Source organism: Podarcis bocagei, assembly GCF_964188305.1.
Source record: "Podarcis bocagei genome assembly, chromosome: 9".
Classification (NCBI taxonomy): Eukaryota; Metazoa; Chordata; class Lepidosauria; order Squamata; family Lacertidae; genus Podarcis; species Podarcis bocagei.
In genome coordinates this window covers 22,886,003-22,908,868 of record NC_138134.1, presented here as the reverse complement: position 1 = coordinate 22,908,868, position 22,866 = coordinate 22,886,003, and the positions used below count along the sequence as shown (strand labels likewise).

The window sequence follows — 22,866 nt, the reverse complement described above, 5'->3', positions numbered from 1 at the left end:
GCAGACAGCTAAAGCAACGGCCCTGTTTCAGATCTCCAGAGAAAAGCACCCCACCCTGCACTGATACTTTTTCAGAGCCTAGCTCTCTGCTTCATTTTCTGTTTTTCTCCTGAAAAATGCTTCTATTGGTTACTACTCAGCTAGTTTGTTTGTTCTCCCTGGCTACAGTGGGGAGCAAGGGTGAGTCATCTTTTCCAACTATCTCCTAGTCATCTTGGGTTATGTACCTATTTGCCTGTTGTGTCCCGAACAAAGGATGTACCCAGCCTCATTGACAAGGAACTATTAAGTCACCAGGAGTACTCCTGGCTCTGTTAACCCTCTTCAGTCTAAACGTCAAGTTTTGCAGTGTATTAACATAGGACCACATTTACTGAGGCAAGGAAATTGGTGCCCCAGACCCATAAAGTACTTTAAACAATGGTTTGGGGGGGGTGTTTTTCTTCTTTGACTTAAATTCCGAGTCAAACCAAGGGTATGGTTTGAAGGCTGCATCTGTGGATCAGCCTTTGTTTGAAAAATGACACAGGAGATACCATCTGCATTATTTCTTTATTAAATTTGTTTCCTGAACTTCCTCCCCAAGCAGCGCTCAAAACGTTATAACAGTATAATTTAAAATCAATTCAAAACATACTTAAAATATGCAGAAACTATGAAAAGCCATCTAAAAAAATTCAAGTACGTTTAGAACAGCTTAAAATGTATAATAGCAAACACATATCCTGCCTATTCTATTATATGCTTTGTAATTCTATCTTTAACAAATACTTTCCACCAGTTTTCTCAGAAAAGGCATTAAACTAGCCAGTGTAATTTCATAGTTTCTCCCTGGATCATAGTGACTAGTTAACATTTTTGTTAGCTTTTGATCAGCAACCTTTTTCAGCCGTGGGCTAGTCCACCATCCCGCAGACCATGTGGTGGGCCAGACTATATTTTGGGGGGGAAATGAACGAATTCCTATGCCCCACAAATAACCCAGAGATGCATTTTAAATAAAAGGGCACATTCTACTCATGTAAAAACACACTGATTCCCAGACTGTCCATAGGCCGGCTTGAGAAGGCGATTGGGCCGCATCCGGCCCCCGGGCCTTAGGTTGCCTACCCCTGGCTTAGAACATCAACTCGTCGCTACTGTTGGCCTCTGACTCCCTTCCTGGAAAAGTTAGTACAGGCACAGGGATTTGACTTGTATCTTCTGTAAAGATAGATGCAAAGAATTGATGCAGCTTCTCTACAATCTCCTTTTCCTCCTTTGGCACAAATTTGACTCTCTTGTCATCTCAAGGTTCTACTGCCTCCCTAGCTGGTCTCCTGCTACTAATGTCTTTACATAATCTTTTGTTGGTCTTTGTGGGTGGTTTTGTTTGTTTGTTTGTTTAGCAATGTGCTCCTGAAATTATTTTTTTAGCATCCTTATTGCCAGCTTGCATTTCTTTTGCCAGAATTTGTGTTCCGTTTTGCTCCGCTCATTTGGACAAGACTTCCATTTTCTGAAGGAAGCCGTGTAACCTCTAATAGTTTCTTGACTGCTCATTAACCACATTGACATCATATTGGCACCGCTCGTACTTTTTCTGATCTGCAGTATAGATTCTAGTTGAGCTTCTATTATTGTGATTTTGAATAACCCCCAACTGTTCTTGGGAGATTTGACCCTCTTTGCTTTGCCTTTCAATTTTCCTTTTCACCAGATCCATCATTTTTTAGACATTTTCTCTTTTGAAGTCCAGTGTGACTGTGTTGGACCACTGTCCAGCAAACCATGTGGGTGCAACCTGACATTTGCAGCCTTTGTACAATGCAGGCAAGTTGCCATGCATTCAGCATACCCACCACAAAGCTAACTATATCTCTAATGAACAAGTCACCCACTACTAGGAGATCCCCACTCCTTGGAGAAGTACAGTGGTGCCCCGCAAGACGAATGCCTCGCAAGACGGAAAACCCGCTAGACGAAAGGGTTTTCCATTTTTGAGCTGCTTCACAAGACGATTTTCCCTATAGGCTTGCTTTGCAAGACGGAAACGTCTTGCGAGTGTTCCGATTTTCCCCGCTTCCCCCCCTTTTTCTAAGCCACTAAGCCGCTAATAGCCTTTTAGCCGCTAATCCGCTAAACCTTTAATAGCCGCTAAGCCTTTAATAGCCGCTAAACCGCTAATAGCGCTAATCCGCTAATAGGGTTGCTTTGCAAGACAAACCGCTAGACGAAGAGACTCGCAGAACGGATTAATTTCGTCTTGCGAGGCACCACTGTATCATTGATGTGAGGGAATAGTTGTTTGCTTCCCAAGAAATGGGTTCCTTCTACAGCAGCGTTTCCCTTGGGTCTCCAGTTGTTTTTGGACTACAATTCCCATCATCCCTAACCACTGGTCCTGCTAGCTAGGGATGATGGGAGTTGTAGTCCAAAAACAACTGAAGACCCAAGTTTTCCTGAAGACCATTTTCCTGTTCCTCAGAGTTATACTTTCCTTCTTCAAGCAGAGGAACTGGCACCCTGGGAATAAATTACCACTGTCCCATTTATCAAAGCTTCATTCACCAATCCCTCTAACTTTCTCAGCTGCCTTGAGGGGACAGAGTTGTTCCTTGAGGGTCAGGAGCTTATTGTACTGAGCACGCAGCCACAACCTGGGCTCCCACCCCCTGCTGGTATTCTACCTGCATCCTTGTTGGTCTTGTTGAGTTTCTTGGATTTGGAGCTTGGAATTGGTTAGGCAAAAAAAGCGGGCAATGGAGAGTCGTCTGCACTAGGCTCCCAGCCCTGCGGCCAAACTAACACAGTTGCCTAACTGACATGGCTGGCCTAACTGACTGTCCTGGGCGCTTCCCTCTTCCTCATAGAATAGGCTCATTTGCTGAGAGTGCTCTCTCTCTAGCCTGGAGTACTTTGTATTCAAAAGCAAAAAGCTTCCAGAAACGGGCCGCTTTATTGTCATCTGTGTATTGTCTCCCAACCTTACAGCAGAGAGAGGCATAGTGTGTGCAGTCACTATGTAATCTGACAGTGTTCTTTTCCCTGGTTCACAAGTATAATCCACTCAGTAGCACCTTAAAGACCAACTACGTTAGTTCTTGGTATGAGCTTTCGTGTGCATGCACACTTCTTCAGATACCACACGAAAGCTCATACCAAGAACTAACTTAGTTGGTCTTTAAGGTGCTACTGGAAGGAATTTTTTTATTTTGAGTATGGCAGACCAACACGGCTACCTACCTGTAAGTATAATCCACTGGCAGATAGGAGCTTTGTCTGCTTAATAGAGGGCAATACCGATCTCATTTCATTTTGGAGGCTTGGTTGTGGTCTGGGAGGGGGGCATTTCAGTTGAATTACTGAAGTGAAACAAAAGGAGAGTGATGAAATGATTAGGAGAAGGGGCTTTTAAGTTTTTTAAAAAACCAGACCCTTTTGAAACTGCTGGTGGTTTTGGTAGTAACAACAGAGCTCTGCTCACCGCCAGCTGTTCTTCCTTCCCATGGTCAGTCTAGGAAGGAAGAATGGAGGTAGTGCCTCTAATAGGTGCTTTAAAATAGGGGGAGGGGGAGAAGGAAAAGTGCAAGGAAAAAACCATAAGGACTCCCTGATGCAATTGCAAGCCGCCCGCTCCTGAAATATCTACCCTCAATTTGTCACCTGTGAATGGCAGAGGTCAATTGTTCCTCACTCTGGATGGGAGAAAGATTGGGTAATGTGCCTTGTGTGTTACTATCAAACTCATCTTCTGCCTTCAGAAAATCTCTTCCTCTCAGCCTCTTACTAAAACTTAATTGTGAATCTAAGTTTTAAGAAAAAATGGTGGTGCTATTACGTGGCTGTTACTGAAATTAGAATAATTCCCTATAAGAGTGTACTCAGATGGCTGAGTGCGGATCAGTTTGGAAATGAAACTTGTTCCTTCAAAATTAGGGTAGTGGATTCTACATACAGTGGTACCTTGGGTTAAGTACTTAATTCGTTCCGGAGGTCCATTCTTAACCTGAAACTGTTCTTAACCTGAAGCACCACTTTAGCTAATGGGGCCTCCTGCTGCCGCTGCACAATTTCTGTTCTCATCCTGAAGCAAAGTTCTTAACCTGAGGTACTGTTTCTGGGTTAGTGGAGTCTGTAACCTGAAGTGTATGTAACCTGAAGCGTATGTAACCTGAGGTACCACTGTATTCGGGGGACATTGTAGGTATGCAGAAGGGCATATATTTGTGAATTAAAAGAAAATAACTCTAACATTTATTTTTTTTAAAAAAAAACAGAACTGAATGGAAGGGACCTGTGAGCTTTCAGATTGTTTATGGCAGTTAAGCATATAAAGAGAAAGAGTTTAGTGAAATCAGAAGTCATGCAAACTGTGTATGTGTTACAATCAAAACTATGGCTGGGAACCGTGAGGCACAGTGTTAATATGTGAGTTGAAAACACACCCACAGGAAAATGGGAAGGGAATTAACCTGCTTAAGCCCCTAAAAACTTGTAGTAAGTATCCTGGAAGCAGAGAATTTGAGTTGGGGGATGCCTTTTCTTCTCCAGAACTGCATTCTCTCAGCCCATCAAGTTTAGGGTCAGTAGCCCTCCAGTGAGGGAAAGTCCTGCAGCAGTTTGGTAAGGAAAAAATACATTTGACCCTTTTTCTGCCCACTCCCCATTCACCCACAAGAAGCCTATACCAGTGCTGCGAGACTTGGGTTCGGGGCTATCTGAAGCCATAGAGAGGGGAAGCACTTCTTAGAGTCTGGTGGTAAGCAATAGCCTATCATTTCAGAGTCTAGTTTTGATAAGGAATGATAAGGATCTAACATAATGCTTCTACTCAGCAGTTTCAATTATTATTGGACAGCTGAAGGGATAACTTCCTTAGTCCTGAAATTTGTGGAATTTTCTTTTGTTAATTGCTACATTATGATCACAAGGTCATTATTGCATATCTGTTGTGACATTTCCCTTTTTTAATTTGACAGTTGCCAATCATGATTTGTGGTCTTGGTCCACAGTTCCAGTTCCAAAGCTTGTCTCTTGTCCGCATTGCTGGCCTGGAAGCCTGTGAAGGGTTCCAGAGGCTGAGCACTCAAAGTAGTGGGTAGTAGTTGGGCAGATGGTGAAGCAGCTCAGTCTGCTCCCAAGGGACAAGTTATGCATATTGTGGAGCTAGGCCAGCATTGTCGGCTTTACAGTCCCCGTGGGACCTTATTGGTTCTTTCAGTCACCTGATTCCTCCTGGGATGTACCGTATTTTTCGGACTATTGGACGCACCGGTCCATAGGACGCACCTAGATTTTGGGGGGGGGGGAAATAGAGGCAAAAAAAAATTTATCCCCCCCCCCCGCCAGGCGCGGGGCTGGGGCGGGGAAGCCCAAGCTTCCCCCTCCCCCAGAACGGGACCCAGAGCCATGCGGAAGCTGCGCGCAACTTTGGCATCGCTCTGGGAACTTGCGGGGCTGGGGGAGGAGGAAGCCTTCCGCCAGCCTCCAAACCATGTCGGGAGACAGCGGGATGGCGCGCTGCGCCTCTCCCGCTGTCCCCCGAGCTTGTGGGGCTGGCGGTGAGGCTCTCCTGAAGCCTGGAGGTTGTGGGGCTGGTGGGGGGGAGAAGCAGGCTTGCTTCTCCCTCCCCCAGCCTCCAGATCAGGTCGGGGAAAAGCGGGATGGCGGAGCGCCGCCATCCCGCTTTCCCCCGACCTGATCTGGAGGTTGTGGGGATGGTGGGGGGGAGAAGCAGGCTTGCTTCTCCCTCCCCCAGCCTCCAGATCAGGTCGGGGAAAAGCGGGATGGCGGAGCGCCGCCATCCCGCTTTCCCCCGACCTGATCTGGAGGTTGTGGGGATGGTGGGGGGGAGAAGCAGGCTTGCTTCTCCCTCCCCCAGCCTCCAGATCAGGTCGGGGAAAAGCGGGATGGCGGAGCGCCGCCATCCCGCTTTTCCCCGACCTGATCTGGAGGTTGTGGGGCTTGCTTCTCCCTCCCCCAGCCTCCAGATCAGGTCGGGGAAAAGCGGGATGGCGGAGCGCCGCCATCCCGCTTTCCCCCGACCTGATCTGGAGGTTGTGGGGATGGTGGGGGGGAGAAGCAGGCTTGCTTCTCCCTCCCCCAGCCTCCAGATCAGGTCGGGGAAAAGCGGGATGGCGGAGCGCCGCCATCCCGCTTTCCCCCGACCTGATCTGGAGGTTGTGGGGATGGTGGGGGGAGAAGCAGGCTTGCTTCTCCCCCCGCCAGCCTCCAGATCAGGTCGGGGAATAGCGGGGTGGCGGCTCTGCGCCTCCCCGCTGTCCCCAGCTTTTGGGTGCAGGCTGCTGCCCGCAAGCCTTGCGAGCCCGCGGGACATACCGCGGGGCTTGCAAGACTTGGGATAGCTTCCTGAAGCCTGGAGAGCGAGAGGGGTCGGTGCGCACGGACCTCTCTCGCTCTCCAGGCTTCAGCAAAAGCCTGCATTCGCACCATAGGACGCACACACATTTCCCCTTCATTTTTGGAGGGGAAAAAGTGCGTCCTATAGTGCGAAAAATACGGTAATCTGCCACATTGCTGTCCACCCATCTGCAGTAGTGGCACTGCAGAGCTGTTAAAATTAGGCCAGTGATTCCTGCTGCTTGCAGGGAATAAGATGCCTTGGCCCTACTGCCAGAACCCCAGCTGCCTTCTATCTAGTTTCGCCCTTGTTTATTTAATGAGAGATTTATTTGCAGCATTCAAGTTGTGCCAGTAACCATTAAATGTTTGTCGGGAAAGTGATGTGATACTTGACTGAAAGAGGGCAGAGTCTGACCCTGGTTGCGTAGTGGGGCTTCATGTCCCTGATTTTTCCTGTATTTGCATGTTACAAAATTGGCGCTGTAAGCACAGCATTCAAAATTCGCCAGGCACATTTTGCATGTGGTTGATGCCCGGGTGCTAGGATGGCACCTGTTATTTCCAACATCTGGAGGTGCATGCCTGGGCAACCTTGGGTCTTGCCTGTTTTCACACACTAACAACACATCCTGTAAAATTCTATCTGCGGTATTTTATCTGCACGATCAGAACAAATTTTAGGAACCGAAAGGTTGTATTGAAAATATGACTTTTGAGCCATCTAACCCGAAAATGGCAACTAGACATTCCATTTTGATGACTGTAACCCTGGTTTAAGGAACCATTTGGTGCCTAGCTTATATATCTGAGTTTCTAACAGTGTATATGTACCATTTATGTAGCACATAAAGCAACCATTAAGATATATTTTTTTTTAATGCACATTTGGTAGCCTTTTAATACACATTTTTTGTGAATGGGAGCCTCTGTGTGCCTGAAAAGATTACTTGCTCAGAAAAGCTTTGTAGGCCTATGTTACTACAATATCCTTTTCCAACCCTGGCATTCCCACAACGATATTCCAGCAGCTTGCCAGTAAGATCTATAAGACGAGAAAGTTTCTATTAACTTGATAGTCCATTAAACAGAGACTATCTGAACTGGGGCTACCTCCTGGGACGTGCTGTGTTTTAAAATGCAGCAGCAACCGTTCTGCTTGTTCTTGATTTCAGAACCTTTTAGCTGAGAAGGTGGAACAACTTATGGAATGGAGTTCAAGGCGCTCAGTCATCCGCATGAATGGAGACAAATTCAGAAGATTTGTGAAGGCCCCGCCTCGCAACTATTCGGTGATTGTAATGTTTACAGCTCTCCAGCCGCAGAGGCAATGTTCTGTTTGCAGGTACGTTTATACCCTTGGAAGCAGAACTTTTTGGTCTTCTCTTTTGATCATCTGCCTTCAGTCAATGTTTTCACATTTATCAGTTCTTTATCTGTTATGTAGTCAACTCACATGTTTGTGTTTATCTGTGAGATACAAGTTGAATGTTAATTCATTAGTTTCTATATTCAGAGGACATTTTATGCTCCATTTACAAATTGCAACAGTTGGGTGCTCTTTAATTTCAGGTTCTTTGGGTTACATATGTTTGTGTACACACACACACACTCAACACTTAAAAAAGGGATTCATTATTTCACAAGTTGACTGACTGGTTTCTTCAGAGATCTTTGCCACAACTTAATACAATTTCAGGGCTTTTCGTAACATTCTTCAGCCTTCCTTCTATTGTTTGCACTCGGTGATTGCTGTGGAAAACGTAGCTCAAGTCTATTTAATGAGATGCTCCTTAAAAGCTGCAAATTTTAACCTGCAGTAGTGTAGACTGGATCTTGTTGTTTTGTAGGGGAGATACAGCCCCATGTAATAACCTGTCAATTAAGCAATCTAAATACGTGGGCACATAAAGCACTGCTTTTCACATTGCAAATAGCTGAGTGAGAGCATACCTGTATTCCTTTGTATATTTGCTGTTTCCCCTATAACACGTTGTTGTTGCTTTTAACTGCATATATTTTGTCTACACATCAATACGGAACCCAGATCCCCATGGCACATACAAAAGTTCAACTTTTTTTTGAAGAACACATGTTTTTGGGGATGCCACAGGTATGCCCAATATACAAGTATGCATGCAACATCGGAAAAAGCTCTTAAGACATCCACTAAGGAATCACAGTTGTTACAACATTTGTCAAACTGTCAATCATCTGTGGCTCTTCCATGAAGTTACACATTTCCTTTCCAGGACTCCTTGTTACTGTTTGGTTTCACAATCAGCTCCTTTTTTTCAGCATGTGAATTCTCAACAGGCCACTGCAGCTCTTTTTTAGAATGACAGGTTGGCATGATAGAATTGGCTTTGCAGTTGGAATGTGGCTTATTGTTGCTGAGAAACTGTATTATTCTCGGTGGGCTGAAGTTCAGGAACAATCGGAACAGATTTAAATGGTTTTGGTTCTGATTATTATGCAAAATAGCCAGTAACACATTCCCTTGTGTTGGTCTGTGCATAAATCTTTTGTTACTAGGATTTAATGCTGTACAAATATTGCCATTTAATAAGAGGATACCATTTACTGCAGTGGGGGAGAAAAGGGCTTAAGGTTCATCCTGCTGTCTGGCATGGCAAAGACCCTGAACACGTCCCATTAATTTCAGTGAAATTCATTTCCAAGTAAATATTAGGACCGCAGGCTTAGTCATTTCTGCATAATGCAGCTGGACATCTAAAATAAGAAACAATTAACTCATTGCTTCTAGTTCAAAACGTTTAAAACAAATGTGAAATTGAGATTTAGCTTTGCTGTAGGGTACAATATGAATTAAATGAAGCTGATGTCGCTGCACCTGAAAATAATAACATAAAACGGAAGTTACTCCAATCACCAAGTAATTAAAAGGCAGGAGCTGTACGTATAATAGAGAAGATGAATACAGAGTGCTGTGTTCAGTGCATTTTGGAGTTTTTGCTATGAGCAACCTAATGGGCAGTATTCAACTAAACAGTTCTGCTAGTACAAGCACTTTAGACAGTGCAACAGAACTTCCTCGCCCTGTTCTGTATTCCCTGAGTTCTGGGTTTCCCTCCAACCCTCCCTAGAAAATTTAGGGGTTGTATGGGAGTTCACTGCATGCCCCATAGTACCTGCACTAGCGGAAATGCTTAGTTAGATACTGCTGAATGCATCACTGACTGAAGCTACTCTTTTGTATAGCTCTCTTAGACAAGAAGTTGTTTTCAAAGTAATTGTACACCACATATTAATATAGTATTTCTCATATGAATTTTTCCTCTTGGAATCTCTGTACTTTTTTAGCAAAACATTTTTTTTTAATAAGCATGCAATATTAACTTCCTGCATGGAACTGCTCTGAAACAGTCATATTTGATCAATGCATAAGAAATATCAGTGGGCGGTTGTTGTTGTTTTTCTGTGTAGTTCATCCTTGGGCTTTTAGGTATTTCAGATACTGAGGATGCACTAAGTTGTGAAAAGTTCATAATTCCCTTCAACATATGGAAATAGTTTTAAAAGTTTTCCTTCCAAGGTTGCCCAGAATACCTTTGCCAGCAAGACACATGATATATTTGGGGCTGAAATATGTAGCAGTGTGCTATTGTTTTAGTGGAAAGGATGTGATGTGCAGCTCTTTTTAGGAAATTGAGGTATGTGGTCATACCATTGGGTTGTATGAGTGTTCAGTGTGTTGAGATTCTCATTTTCATTTTTTCCTTCTGAGAGTTTTGAGGCAGTATGGCTGTGAAGACAAATCTTGCGTGTGGGTAGTGCATGTGGGAATCTTCAGAAGTCAAAATCTTTGCCATGTGTTCCAAAAAAGGGAAAAAAATGTGTGTGAGGGGAACGGGTGTGCATGCTTCCCCCATCCTCAATGTTCCTGCACACATCAGGCGTGCTCCATGTCTCTTCTCATTTTGAAACTGGAATGTCTGAAGGGGGTTGTAAGCACATTCAGTTGAGCGTGCTTAGATTGTGATCAGCTACCCTGACAGCTCAAGGTTAGAAGCCTCCTTCAAACTGTCCAGATCTGATGGGAGGTTTCTCCAACATGGATGGAGGTCAGAAGACTGCGATTGGGCCTGATTCTTGCGCCTCCACTCCTCCTACAGAGTTTATGCCCCTCCCACACATTCTTTTGAATGCATGAATACAGCTGGAGTGACAGCTGAATGGTTGGAGGACCAAGGCTTCAATTCTTCTCATTGATCCATGTCCCTTCTTGGGATTAGCACAAGGAGAATAAATTATGCAAATTAAGTTGGCCCAGCTAATTTGCTGAACATACTCCAGTTACGGAGCACTATTTTAGTGCATTTGTTTTTTGCAGAGATTTGTTAGTATACATCCATTCATGGCTGACTACAAAATGCTACAGGATACCATTTGAGTATTGCTTTTCTCATCACTTGTCAAGAAGTCAGGAAGTTGGTCATTGGGTCATGATTCTGCCTACCATGTTTTAGAAGTCTGAATTAATGGAGGAAGTCAGAGCATTTGTTAGGTCTGTCCCTTATCATTAAATCTCAGTTGATCATCTCAAAGCTAATGATTAGCTCCATGGAAATTACTTTTTCTGTAATGTAAGGAAACTAAGTGAAATTATCAGATTTGCTCAGTGAATTTAGTTACTTCCTGTACAACTGTGTGGAAGTATGATCATCAAAAAACAAGGTACCTCTCAAAAACATGTCAAATAAAGTGAGTCTAGTTTTTAGTCACTCTTTTATATGTTGCATCTTCTGCACTTTATAGGATCTGAACAAGTTCTTCATTCTCTGACCCTTTTTGTGTGGCAATTCAGCTGCTTCCTTAGACCTCTTGGAGCTGATATTTTGCCAAATTCCTCCTATGCATCACTGTAAGAAGATTGTTAAGTCTTCCTTATGACAACACACTGATCTTGGCAGGCTTTCCAAATGCCCTGAAGCCCAACTCAGCCACAAAGACAAGCCCTAGCTCTCCTCCCCTAGGTCTGAACTGATGGAGTGGGAAGCAGCAGCACAGGCTCATTGCAAAATCTGAGGATTTGCCTACCCTTCATCTGAGATGGACAAGAGGGGGAGAATATTTAATTTTCAAATGGTTCCAATGACAGCAAGTGATACGGCTTCTTTCAGAATCAGGATGATGTTGATGTTATTAGGGTGTCTTATTAGACCAAGTATTCAAATCTACGCTCAGCCATGACTCTCAGCCAGTGACTGCTTCTCAGTTGTTGTAGGGATGAAATGAGGGGGAGAACCAGGTGCGCCACATTGAGCTTCTTGGAGGAAAAGGTGTGATATAAATGCAATAAAATAAATGCATTAAAAAAAAACTTTTTTAGGCTCAGCACAAAGTCTGGAGGTTCCCATATTCTTCTCATTACCCTGAAACAGCCTTCCTTCTTTCTGCATGTTAATGCAAGAACCTTTTCAAATTTCTCATTAGCATAAAAGAAAATAAAAACACAGTTGCCAGTAGTGAGCTCATTCTAGTTCCCCTAGGTATAATCCATGACTAGATGTATCACTTGAGGCTATTGATCATGCAAAGCTATTGTAAGAGGAAGTGTGAAAAGGAATTAACATGTTGTGTGCAAACTTGACCTTTACAGTGGTACCTCGGGTTAAGTACTTAATTCGTTCCGGAAGTCCATTCTTAACCTGAAACTGTTCTTAACCTGAAGCACCACTTTAGCTAATGGGACCTCCTGCTGCCACCGCGCCGCCAGAGCACGATTTCTGTTCTCATCCTGAAGCAAACTTCTTAAACCGAGGTAATATTTCCGGGTTAGCGGAGTCTGTAACTTGAAGCGTATGTAACCCGAAGCGTATGTAACCCGAGGTACCACTGTATTCCAGTGTACACGAAGCACCGTTCATGCATGCAGTGGTTTTCCCATTCATTCACATATTTGGGAACAGGTTGGATTGCATTCCCATTTGATGCATGGAACTGTTCCTGCCACAGTCCTGCAAAGAAGCCTGGGCTTGCCTGTTGCTCACCAGGAGCATTGCAGCACCTATATAAGGCTCAATGTATCAAGTAAGAGCTTAAATGGTTAGTTAGAGCTAATAACTGATAACACCAAGGTTGCAGGTTTGAACCCTGTATGGAACAGCTACATATCCCCGCATTGCAGGGGATTGGACTCGATGATCCTCAGGATCCCTTCTAACTATACAATTCTTTGATTCTATGACCAGTTATAAAGGTTGATGTTTCACTCTCTTGATAGCACTGGAAGCAAATTTAATAATAATAATAATAATAATAATAATAATAATAATAATAATAATAATAATAATAATAATAATAAATTTTATTTATACCCCGCCCTCCCCAGCCAAGACCGGGCTCGGGGCGGCTAACAACCAATAATAAAAACAAGTTGATTAAAATACAACTTAAAAAACTTAAACAATTTAGAAGCTTCCAGGAGAATTGTGGTAATATTACTTCTTAGAATACTTAGCTGGGTGCACTGCATCCTTCACCTAAAAGAAATAAAATATTGGCCGGACATTGTGAAAATAAATGGCAAGAGTGGAAAGAGGATACAAATTAGTGTGCCACTCCTACCGTTAAAAAAACATTGCCTTGTTAAATTCCAGTTCTCCGTCTTTCTGCCATTTCTTCTATTGGAGCGCCGCCAGACCGCAAGCAATCAAATTTCTTTCCATCATCTGTATGACTGCATTATGTCCACTGATTCCACTACTGTCAAATCCTGTAACCATGTGCTTCAGCACCAGAAGCAGGATCACATCCCCTTTGATTGTAAATCTTATGCCTAAAGTTTCCCACTGTGGACCTTTTGTTTGGGGTTTGCAGGAAGCAGAATTTGCAAGGAACAGTCAGTGTGATTGTGGGAAGAATCCTATAATTATGTGTGTCATGAAGACTATGGAAGCATGATGGGAAGCTACTAGACTGAAAGTGAGTTTGAGAAGCGAGCCTCCATGGATTTTTCTAGTGCTGCTTGTAGTGTTTTGATCCAGTGTTTCGATACTGCCAGGAAGGGGGAAAATACACTTAAAATGCAATCCTATGCCTGTGTTCCCGGGAAAAGACCCTGATGTTGGGAAAGATTGAGGGCACAAGAAGAAGGGGACGACACAGGACGAGATGGTTGGACGGTGTTCTCGAAGCTACAAACATGAGTCTGACCAAACTGCAGGAGGCAGTGGAAGACAGGAGTGCCTGGCATGCTCTGGTCCAGGGGGTCACGAAGAGTCGGACACGACTAAACGACTAAACAACAACAACAACATGCCTGTGTACTTTGAAGTAAGTCTCACTGTGTTCTGTTTAACTTACTCTGAGGTGTAGGAGTGCTTGGGATTTCAGCCTGATGATGCCACCCTCCCACTTTTGCTGGGATAAATTATTCCAAATTTTAAAAGTGCCTATGTAACCTTCCCTAACCTGGTGCTCTCAAGATGTTATGGGACTGCAACTTCCATCAACCCCAATCAACATAGCTGATGGTGATGGGAGATGTGGTTCAAAGGCATCTGTAGGGCACTAGATTGGGGAGTTCTGACCTGGGGCCAAATGCGTATTGATGTTTGCTTCTGTGTTGGTGCTCATGCAACGGATGCTGATCCCCTGTCTGGGGGGGAATATGGGTGAAAGAACAGGGGACTTGATTCAGCCCTTCCTGCTCTCCTTCTTACTACATTACCGATAACCTGCTTTGGTCAGCATGTCTTCCAGGCCTGCCTGAATTGAGGTTAGGCACTGTTTTATCTGTGCAGAATCCCATCACTGCACGCACATACAGTTGTGTTGGTCCCAGATATTCGGATCTTATAAAAAGTTGGAGAAGGTACCTTTTTTCTGGTCAGGCCCATCATCTGCCAACTTAAGCCTGTTCAACATCCTTAACAGAGCAAGTAAAGGAGTTTTCATCACATCCACTGACAGAATGTATTTATTTATCAATCTGTTGTTATGATTGGAACATTATTACTTGCTTGATTTTATCATTGTAACTATATTAAATGTTTTTCTGACTGTATATGAAATGGTCAGGATCCGCCCTGCAACCTTGTAGTTAAGAGTGGGTAACGAAACTTACAAATAAAATAAGAATGTTCCCATCTCCTCCCTTTTATTGTTCAGATAGGGTCTTCCCTTTCACATTTGGGCTGGTTGGGAATATTGTGAAATGAAGGAGAAGTAAGAACAGGAGGAGAAGGTAGTGGCATCACCTATTAAAAAGCATATGGCAAGCTGGCATTTCCTCTTTATTTTCTGAACCAGAGCATTCTGCCTCTCGCCAGCACTGAAATGTCTGCTCTTCAGATCCAGGGTAATGGTGGGAGGAGGTCGTGTGTCACTTGTTCAGATTTTACACTTGAAAAGGAAGTAGGGGACATGGCAGTTGACCCTAGCTTAATCTCTGTGTGTCTTCTGTATCAAGAGAGGCCACTTTTGTCTATACTTCCCCCTTCTTATTTTGATCCCAGTTCTCTACATACACACACACACACACACACACACACACACACACACACACACAAGCTCTTCTCCAATTATATGACGTTTTCATTTTCACCTTCATGAAATTAGTTCTTTACCATGCCGTGCAAGTGTGAGGAGCTGGAGTCAGTGCTGAGAACTGGACGGGCTCCATTTTACGCAAGAGCCTCCTCGAAAGCCGGTGCCCAGCGCAAGATGAAAACAGCTTGTCTCGCTCGATGCCTGCTGGGCCTGCTGTCAGCCGACTGTATGTTCTTAATCACCATTCCAAATGAGGGATGACTTGGCCTTTGCCAACTATTTTGCTCTTCACACTCATACTCTCACGCACATGTACTTTTAATTCCTTCCCACTGAAATGTTTGCCTTTGCTATCTAAATTTGGGTTTTGCAACACACACACACACACACACACACCAAGACCAACAACAACTAGGGGCGCCAGCTGTTGATTGAGGTGGTGCAGCTGTGGGCCTTTCTTGCAGTACTGCTTGCTTACATTATATATGTTTAGCTTCCTCTTTTTCTTAGCTGCTGGTTGGTTAATAGCATTTTACGGATTGTAATTGTTTCACTGATTGGTTAATTATGTAATATGACTAATGCTGAACCTGTGATGTTCTATTAAGTTGTTATTTATTGTTTGCAAGCTGATTGGGGATTCATTTGAATGGAAAGCAGCACAGAATACAACGAATCAAATAAAAACAAAATATATGTATATTTCTGTTTGCTTAATCCCGAATTTTCTTTCCATATATACATACATACATATATTTATTAATGCATCTATGGAAAGAAAATTGGGAATTAAGGAAATAAGAAATCGGTGGTATGAAGGACAGAAGTAGGTCTTGGCTGAGTCTAGAGGGTCTCATAACCTACTGTGTTCTCTCTCTCAAGGTGGCAGTGAGGAGCTGGTAAAAAACCCAGTTGGCATTTTGACTTAAATAATAAAACTGTTGTTTCTCTTCAAAATCCTTTTCAGTTTTCTTTCGAGTTCAGGAAACAAATGCTGGACTAAACCTGTAGCTGTAGCTTACTTATTTTTGAAAAGGTTTATACTCTGCTTTCTGATCAAATCTTTCTTCAGGAGGACTTATAACTGATGATAATCATATAATACAAGCATTGAATTCACCTCTTCCCCGCCCCCTTTTTTTTGTAGGGCAGCCTCCCTAGCAGTCTGATGTGCTTGTCGCCACTAATGTCCTTCAGGGTCTTTTGCGAGCCCACCCAAGGGATATAACACCCCCTCTGGGGAGTGTGCTGCTTTATAACACAATATTGCAGCTTTAAAAATGTTTAGACGCAGTATAGTTATTCCAGCTTTGCAAATAACAGAACTGGATTTATTGGCCCTTGCAAAAGATTTACTAGCCCATTTGCACACATTTTTCTAATATGGCTGTTTGTGATCTAAAAAAGGGATGGGCCGGAGGAATGCTACCATTGCCTGGTCACCTGAGGATCAGTTCTACCTACATGCAATTAGGAGAAGAGGCTACTTAGAGGTCTGAATTACTGCCCCTTCTTTATTAGCAAATTGTGAATCCCATAAACAAAAGGCAAATATTTTTGTCTATTCTTTGTGAACAGCTTAGGGCAGAAATATATTCTGTGCCTTCTTCCTCCAAGGAGTTCAGGGCAGTGTGTGTAGGCTTAGTCCATTTTATTCTCCCAATCAAGTTAAGGTTGAGAGATGATAAATTGCCCAGGTGAGTGTCATAGCTGAGCATGCTCAGAGGGCACAAAATGCTGACTGACTGCTGCTAGGAGAGGGGGCAGTGGAATGGTGTATTCAGGAAGGGGACGTGGCTGGCTAGAACCCTGAACAGGAGCAGCCAATTCTTCAGCATTCTTCTTGCAGGCCCCGCTTGCAGGCCGTTACATTTCAATTTCCCCAAAATGTGAAATATTTTCCTTCTGTTTATCTCCATGCCCCTCAGCCCCTAAAGAGGACATCATACAAAACCTCTATAAATTTCATATAAAATTGGGTATACAGTTGTACCTCGGAATCCGCTCCGGAAGTCCGTTCGACTTCCGAAACGGTCGACTTCGAAAGCGTGGCTTCTGATTGGCTGCAGGAAGCTCCTGCAGCCAATCAGAAGCTGCAGAAGCCCTGTCAGACATTCAGCTTCTGAAAGAACTTTTGAAAACTGGAACAATCACTTCTGGTTTTTGATCGTTCAGGAGCCTGAGCCAAGGTATCACTGTACAGTGAAGGAGAAATGTAAATCTAATATGGAGAGCAGGAGAGTCATACTTTAAGAGAAATGAATATAGCTATTTTCCTATTCTGGTATCTAGATACTATTTCTGAGTTACATGCTAGATTTCAGTTTAGCATACCAATCTTGTCTCTCCCCCCCCCCCAACATTGTTGCTTTTCTGGCTGACTTACATGTTCGTTGTTATCTTTACTGCATAAAAGCTGTCTTTGGCAATTTATTTCCCTCTTTCTTTGAGTGAACTGTATCTGACCCACTATCCCTTGCAGAAACGGTAAGATAATGAGCTTGAAATTCCAGAAAAGTTTGAAGCCTTTTGCAAAAGATAGTAAATATAAATTAATTAGCAGTAACTTTAAATTAGGCAGAGTTAATTAATAAAGCAACCTGAAAGACTGGCTAGGATATATTACCCAAGTGTAAGTATAGCTAAACAAGTTAAAGAAAATGATCAAGTTGGAGTGATGTGATGTGATGTGATCATTTTATTCATCTATTAAAACTTCAGAGTTTCTATTATAGTTGGTTTAACACAGACATGCCCTACAGTTATTACTTAAACCTTGGCAGGATTCATTTGATGTTGCTTGACTGCCCTCTACAGGCTGTGAATGAAGATGCAGCACCAGTTCATTAGGAAATGACAGATTCAGTGTAGCAGTGAGCTGCCTGGCTTTCAAACCTTGCCCCCTAAATGGGATTTTGAAAAAAGGGAATAATTCTCGGCTCTCCAGTTGACAGCAAAAGCAAACATTTCAGTTTGCTTCTAGTCCAAATGAGTGCCCCGCGTCGGAGGCTGTGTTTTCTTGTGATCGCAGTTTAGAAATATTGGTTTTCTTTTCACCGGATGATTAGTACTGTGTTCTGATGGGAAAATGCACTTTTCTACCAAAATGGCATTCAGAATTCTATTTAGTTATGGTGTCTCTTACACTTTTATCTAGAGCTCTTCCAGGTGACCTGATGATTCATCATCTATCATGATTTGCTTCTGCAAAGCTTACCCAAGGAGGTTAGCCTATGTTCGCTCTTTCTTGAACATTTGTTCTGGTTTGTCTGTTGAGAGATTATATGATGATGAGCATCCATCCTGATTTTATTGTCTTTTGTTTATACATCTTCCCATTAAGCAGTAAGTCAACCTACACATTTAAATACATTTCCCTGTTACTTTCCTGATCTCAAAAAGTCAATAAAAAACAAGAAGTGGAGTTTTTTGTGCTAGGCAATTAAGGTTTTTAATCCACTTTAGTTGCACAGACCTACATTTCTAGCAAGTGCTTGAACCCATCCCACAAAATACTGACTGTCTGGAGGCAACCCTGACTGTTAGTGATGGTTACATTTATTGTACTTGAAGGCCAGTTCTGGGCCCAAATACACAGTTGCACTAAAGCAGACAGATAGTGGGTCTTTCTAAACCAAATAAACTGTAGCAGGAAAATACTCAGCACATAAACCCATCAATATTTTTAGTAATTAATCCCCCTGCCATACACACTTTCCTAATCAGTTGGCACATTGCAAGCTAGGCTAGTATTGTTCTTCAGATGGTGTTAGGTGATTAGATTTGTGATGGTGGCTCAGTCATCGAGTGATGCAACAGCCAAAGTATTTGTTTTTTGCTTTTTTCAGAGATAATCATGAACCTGGGGAGATTATTAGAAAGATAGGGTTGGAGACCAAATTTAATTTGTGAGAACTTATTGGGCAGATTAGGATCAGGGGGAATTTTCTTTTTTTCTTCTTTTTTTTGGCAGGCATAATTGGTTGCTGATACTGAGAATAATTTACCTTGGTCTTGAAAATCAATCCACAAAAATTACCAACCAATAAAAGTCATATCTAACAGAAGTGTTCTTTTTAAACAACAACAACTCCTATACCCTTAAAAGTAATGCTATAAAAACAGCTGTTTTCAGAGGTGGCAGACACAGAACATGGTGTGTTATATCACTCCCTCACACCCAAAGACAGGAAAAACAGCTTTTTTTCTTTGTCCATTTATCATGCCTCCCCCCTCCCGTAGTCCATTTCCTGCCTTTGCCTGTTACAGACGTGTGATATCCCTCCTGCCATTTGTCCTCAGTCTTGTACCTATGATGATGGTGATGATTAAATTTCCTATACTGCCATTCATCTGAGGCTCATAAGGCAGTTTACAACATAAAAGCACATAACATAGTAACAAACAAAAACAATCCACCTTCCACTTTAAAAGGCCATCAATTGTTTAATTAGCCAAAGGCCTGTTTAAAAGGGAACATTTTTGCCTATCGCCTAAAGGTGTATAATGATGGTGCCAGGTGAGCCTCCCTGGGGAGAGCATTGCACAAATGGGAGCCATTGCAGAAAAGGACTGTTCTTGTGTTGCCACCCTCCAGACCTCTTGTGGAGGAGGTACACAAAGAGGGGCCTCACGTGATGATCGGAGGATCATATGGGGAGTGGTGGTCCTGGAGGTATTGTGGTCCTGAATCACTTAAGGCTTTATAGGTCCAAACCAGCACTTTGAATTGGGCCTGGAAAATAATTGGCAGTCAGTGCAGTTGGGCCAGGATTGGCATTATACGCTCAAACCCTCTTACCCTGGTGAGCAACCTGTCTTCTGAATTCTGCTCCAGCTAAAGTTTCCAAGCCATCTTCAGAGGCAGCTCCATGTATAACACATTGCAGCAATCTTACCTACAACTTAGCAGAGCATAGACAACAGAAGTTAGGCTATCCCTGTCTAGATAGGAGTACAGCTTTGGAGGATGTAAGACACTCTGAGCCACCTAAGCTCAAGTGACAGCAATGGATCCAGAAGTACCATCAAGCTGTTTCCTCACTCCTTCAGTGGGAGTGTAACCCCATCAGTAGCAGGCAACCTCCCATCTATCTGGTCTAGGGAACTGCCCATTCCCAGTGCTTCTTGTCTTATCTGGATTGAGCTCCAGTTTACTGGCTCTCATCTAGTCCATTACCAAGGCAAGACAGCAGTCCAGCCCATCCACTGCCTCACCTGCAGATGTAAAGGGGAAGTCCAGCTGGGTTTCATCAGCATATTGCTGACAACGTACTCCAGATAGCCCCACTCAGTGGTTTCTTGTAGATGTTAAACAACATGGGTGATAAAATTGAACTCCGAAGAACCCCACATCGAAGACTCCATGGGGCCAAAGAGCACTCTCCAATGTGTACTCTCCACCATGTGTACCCATTTCTGGACAATCTTCTCTTGAGGTCACACTACAATTGACAAGTGAGTCAGAGGTGCCAATTCAATCAAGGAATGTCTCTCAGCATGTGGTTTCATAATAAATTGAAAAGAAGAAAAAGTCATCTTTAGCCAGCACAGCATCTACAAGCTCTGTTGGATACACAGAATGGGTTGGTATCAGTCAGCCTAGATCGTGCGTTTAAAATATTGCCAGCAAATTGCTGCTTATGAGGTCAGCACTGCTGATACACATAGCCCATGGTACAGGGACTTGCAGTTTCGACAAGTCATCTGATGTTTTGGGCAAAACATATCAGACCATTACAATGGGTATTACTACCTTTTTGGATACTTTTGACTGTGGGGCTATGATTATCTCTAAGAGGGTAGACTCCAGAATTCAGTTTATTGCTTAGATCTGGTGAGAATGGTAATGACTACAAGATGCCAGTCTGATGGGCATCTGGTCGAAGAACAAGGCTACTCATAGTGTGAATTTGTTGGAGTTTTGGGAGGCAAGTTTAACTCTTTGGCATTTTGCCCAAAGCTTCAACTTGGATCACATTAAAGGACAGATCTTGGTCTCAGAGTTTGCAGTGCTAGGCGGCAGTCCTCATGAATAAGAAGGAAGACTGCAGAGCGTATGAAAAGGGAGTCAAATGGGTCCACTGACTAAGTCGACAGCAAGTTCATTTGAGGAAATGACACTTCGCATCCATGTTTTGCAGTGTCTTGAGTCAAGTTTCAACCAGGGAACTCTGGCTCTGTTTGCTTCTCCAGTGAACATACAGACTTAACCTTTTTTTTAAAACCTGGTTCCAGTGATCAAAGGCATAAGAGATTGATACACTGTCAGTGTTTGGACTAGAGGGTCTTCATTTTGCTTTCCTACAAATTTCACTTCTGCCAAGTGTTCTAAGAAAATTGAGATTGGAGAGGTCTTGAATAATTCTGATAGTGTCAGTTTGGCCGTGGATTACAGAATGACCATGGTTTACAGAAATTTTGCAAATGGCAATAGCTCCACATGCATTGCAAATACTGCCTCATCTGGGTCTTTTGAACTATGGTTCACCCAGATTTGGAGAGGTTCCATCTCACTGCTTGAAAATTGAGCAGGAGAATATGAAAAGTTGTGGCTTCTTAGATATCGTGATGGACGTATTGGCTTCTTGGAGTCTTTCAGTGATCTGAATCTGTCAACTGACATGGAGGAAGTTCCTTCAATAGTTAAGATCAAATGACATCAACTTGGAGTCAGAGAATTTACCCCCAACTATAAAATAAATCCAGTAAGTCTTTTTGTCCAATGGATGGGTTTTTGCTTTATTTGAATACTCTTTTAACCCTATGATATTATACCAGTCCTTTTTTCTGGGGGGTACCCAAGGGTTATGCAGTACTGGCACCTTTTTCTAGAACAAATGCACTGGTTATAAATGTAGCCCTTACTGTAACAACTTCATGGTGAGTGCCAGCACCATTTTTTTCCCCTTGGAAGAAAAGCACTGATTATACTCTTAAAAGTACTGCTATAAAAACAGCTGTTCTGGATTTATAGGATTAGGAAAGGAAGAACAAACCAAAAGGGAGAGAGAAATATTTAGTATTCCCAACTTGAAGTAACTTCAAAGAAGCACTTATCCCTTTTCTTCCCCAGAAGGCCAAATATTCTGTTTAATATTTTGCCCAAACGGATACAGTGACATTCAGCTTGATCCTGTGCAAGATTATTTGGAAGTAAATCCCGCAGTGTTCAGTATGGCTTCCTTCCAAGTCAGTGAATGCACCAGCTTTTGCTAGCCTGATGCCTTCCATACGTTTTTGCGATAAAACTTGTATCAGCTCCAACCCGTGTGGAAGGCACCCAAGTTGTCAAAGACTGGTGTATAGAGTTGGTGCCTGGCTGTAGTCCTTTAGCATTCTTGCCTGGTAGGTAAGTCTCACCAAACACTGGGGGATATAATTCCAAATAAACTTGCCTAGAACCTGGGAGCCTGTGAATAAGCTACTTCCCAAAGCCCAAGGGCAGTATCCTTCAAAATAGATGTGCTGGTGCAGTGACTTTTGGCTACACAATAGAACTTCCCTTCCCTCTCATCCTTTCCCAAAAATTGTTCTGGAGTTTTCCCCAACTTTCCAGAGCAGAGCCAGAGAAGGCGAGGAGAGAGGAGAGGGAGAAGTTCCACTGCATGCAGAAATCCTTGTGCTAGTGAAACTACTTCACTGGGTACCACGTAGATAACTGCAAATGCTTCCACATTTCAAATGACTTGTCCTTAGGGCGTACAAGTAAGGTTACCACACAGTCCCCGGATTTACAAATCAGCCCCCATACAAAATCCATTGAAGTTGAAAAGTGTCCCTGGATTCATTGAAAAAAATCTGGTAACCTTACGTACAAGATTAAGATAAACAAGAAAATTCAACTGGTGTGGTCTTCTTGAAATGCAATACCAAGACAGAGCCATTCTGTTTGTAAAAACAAAGCAGAAGGCATCAAAAGCAAAAATGAAAGTCCTATGTCAGTTGTTCAGGCATGTATACCTAAACCAACTCATCCCTGAGTGGATGATCTGGCGAAGGGAAAGA

At 43.0% G+C, this 22,866-nt stretch overlaps 1 protein-coding gene across 1 annotated transcript in view; it reads left to right on the top strand.

The window, feature by feature from the left end:
• The window catches only part of TUSC3 (tumor suppressor candidate 3), a 127,654-nt gene that overhangs the window by 33,874 nt on the left and 70,914 nt on the right, over positions 1-22,866 (top strand). The window contains exon 2 of the mRNA XM_081209048.1: positions 7,518-7,687. Coding sequence (XP_081065174.1) covers positions 7,518-7,687 — 170 coding nt within the window. The remainder of the gene's footprint in view (positions 1-7,517; positions 7,688-22,866) is intronic.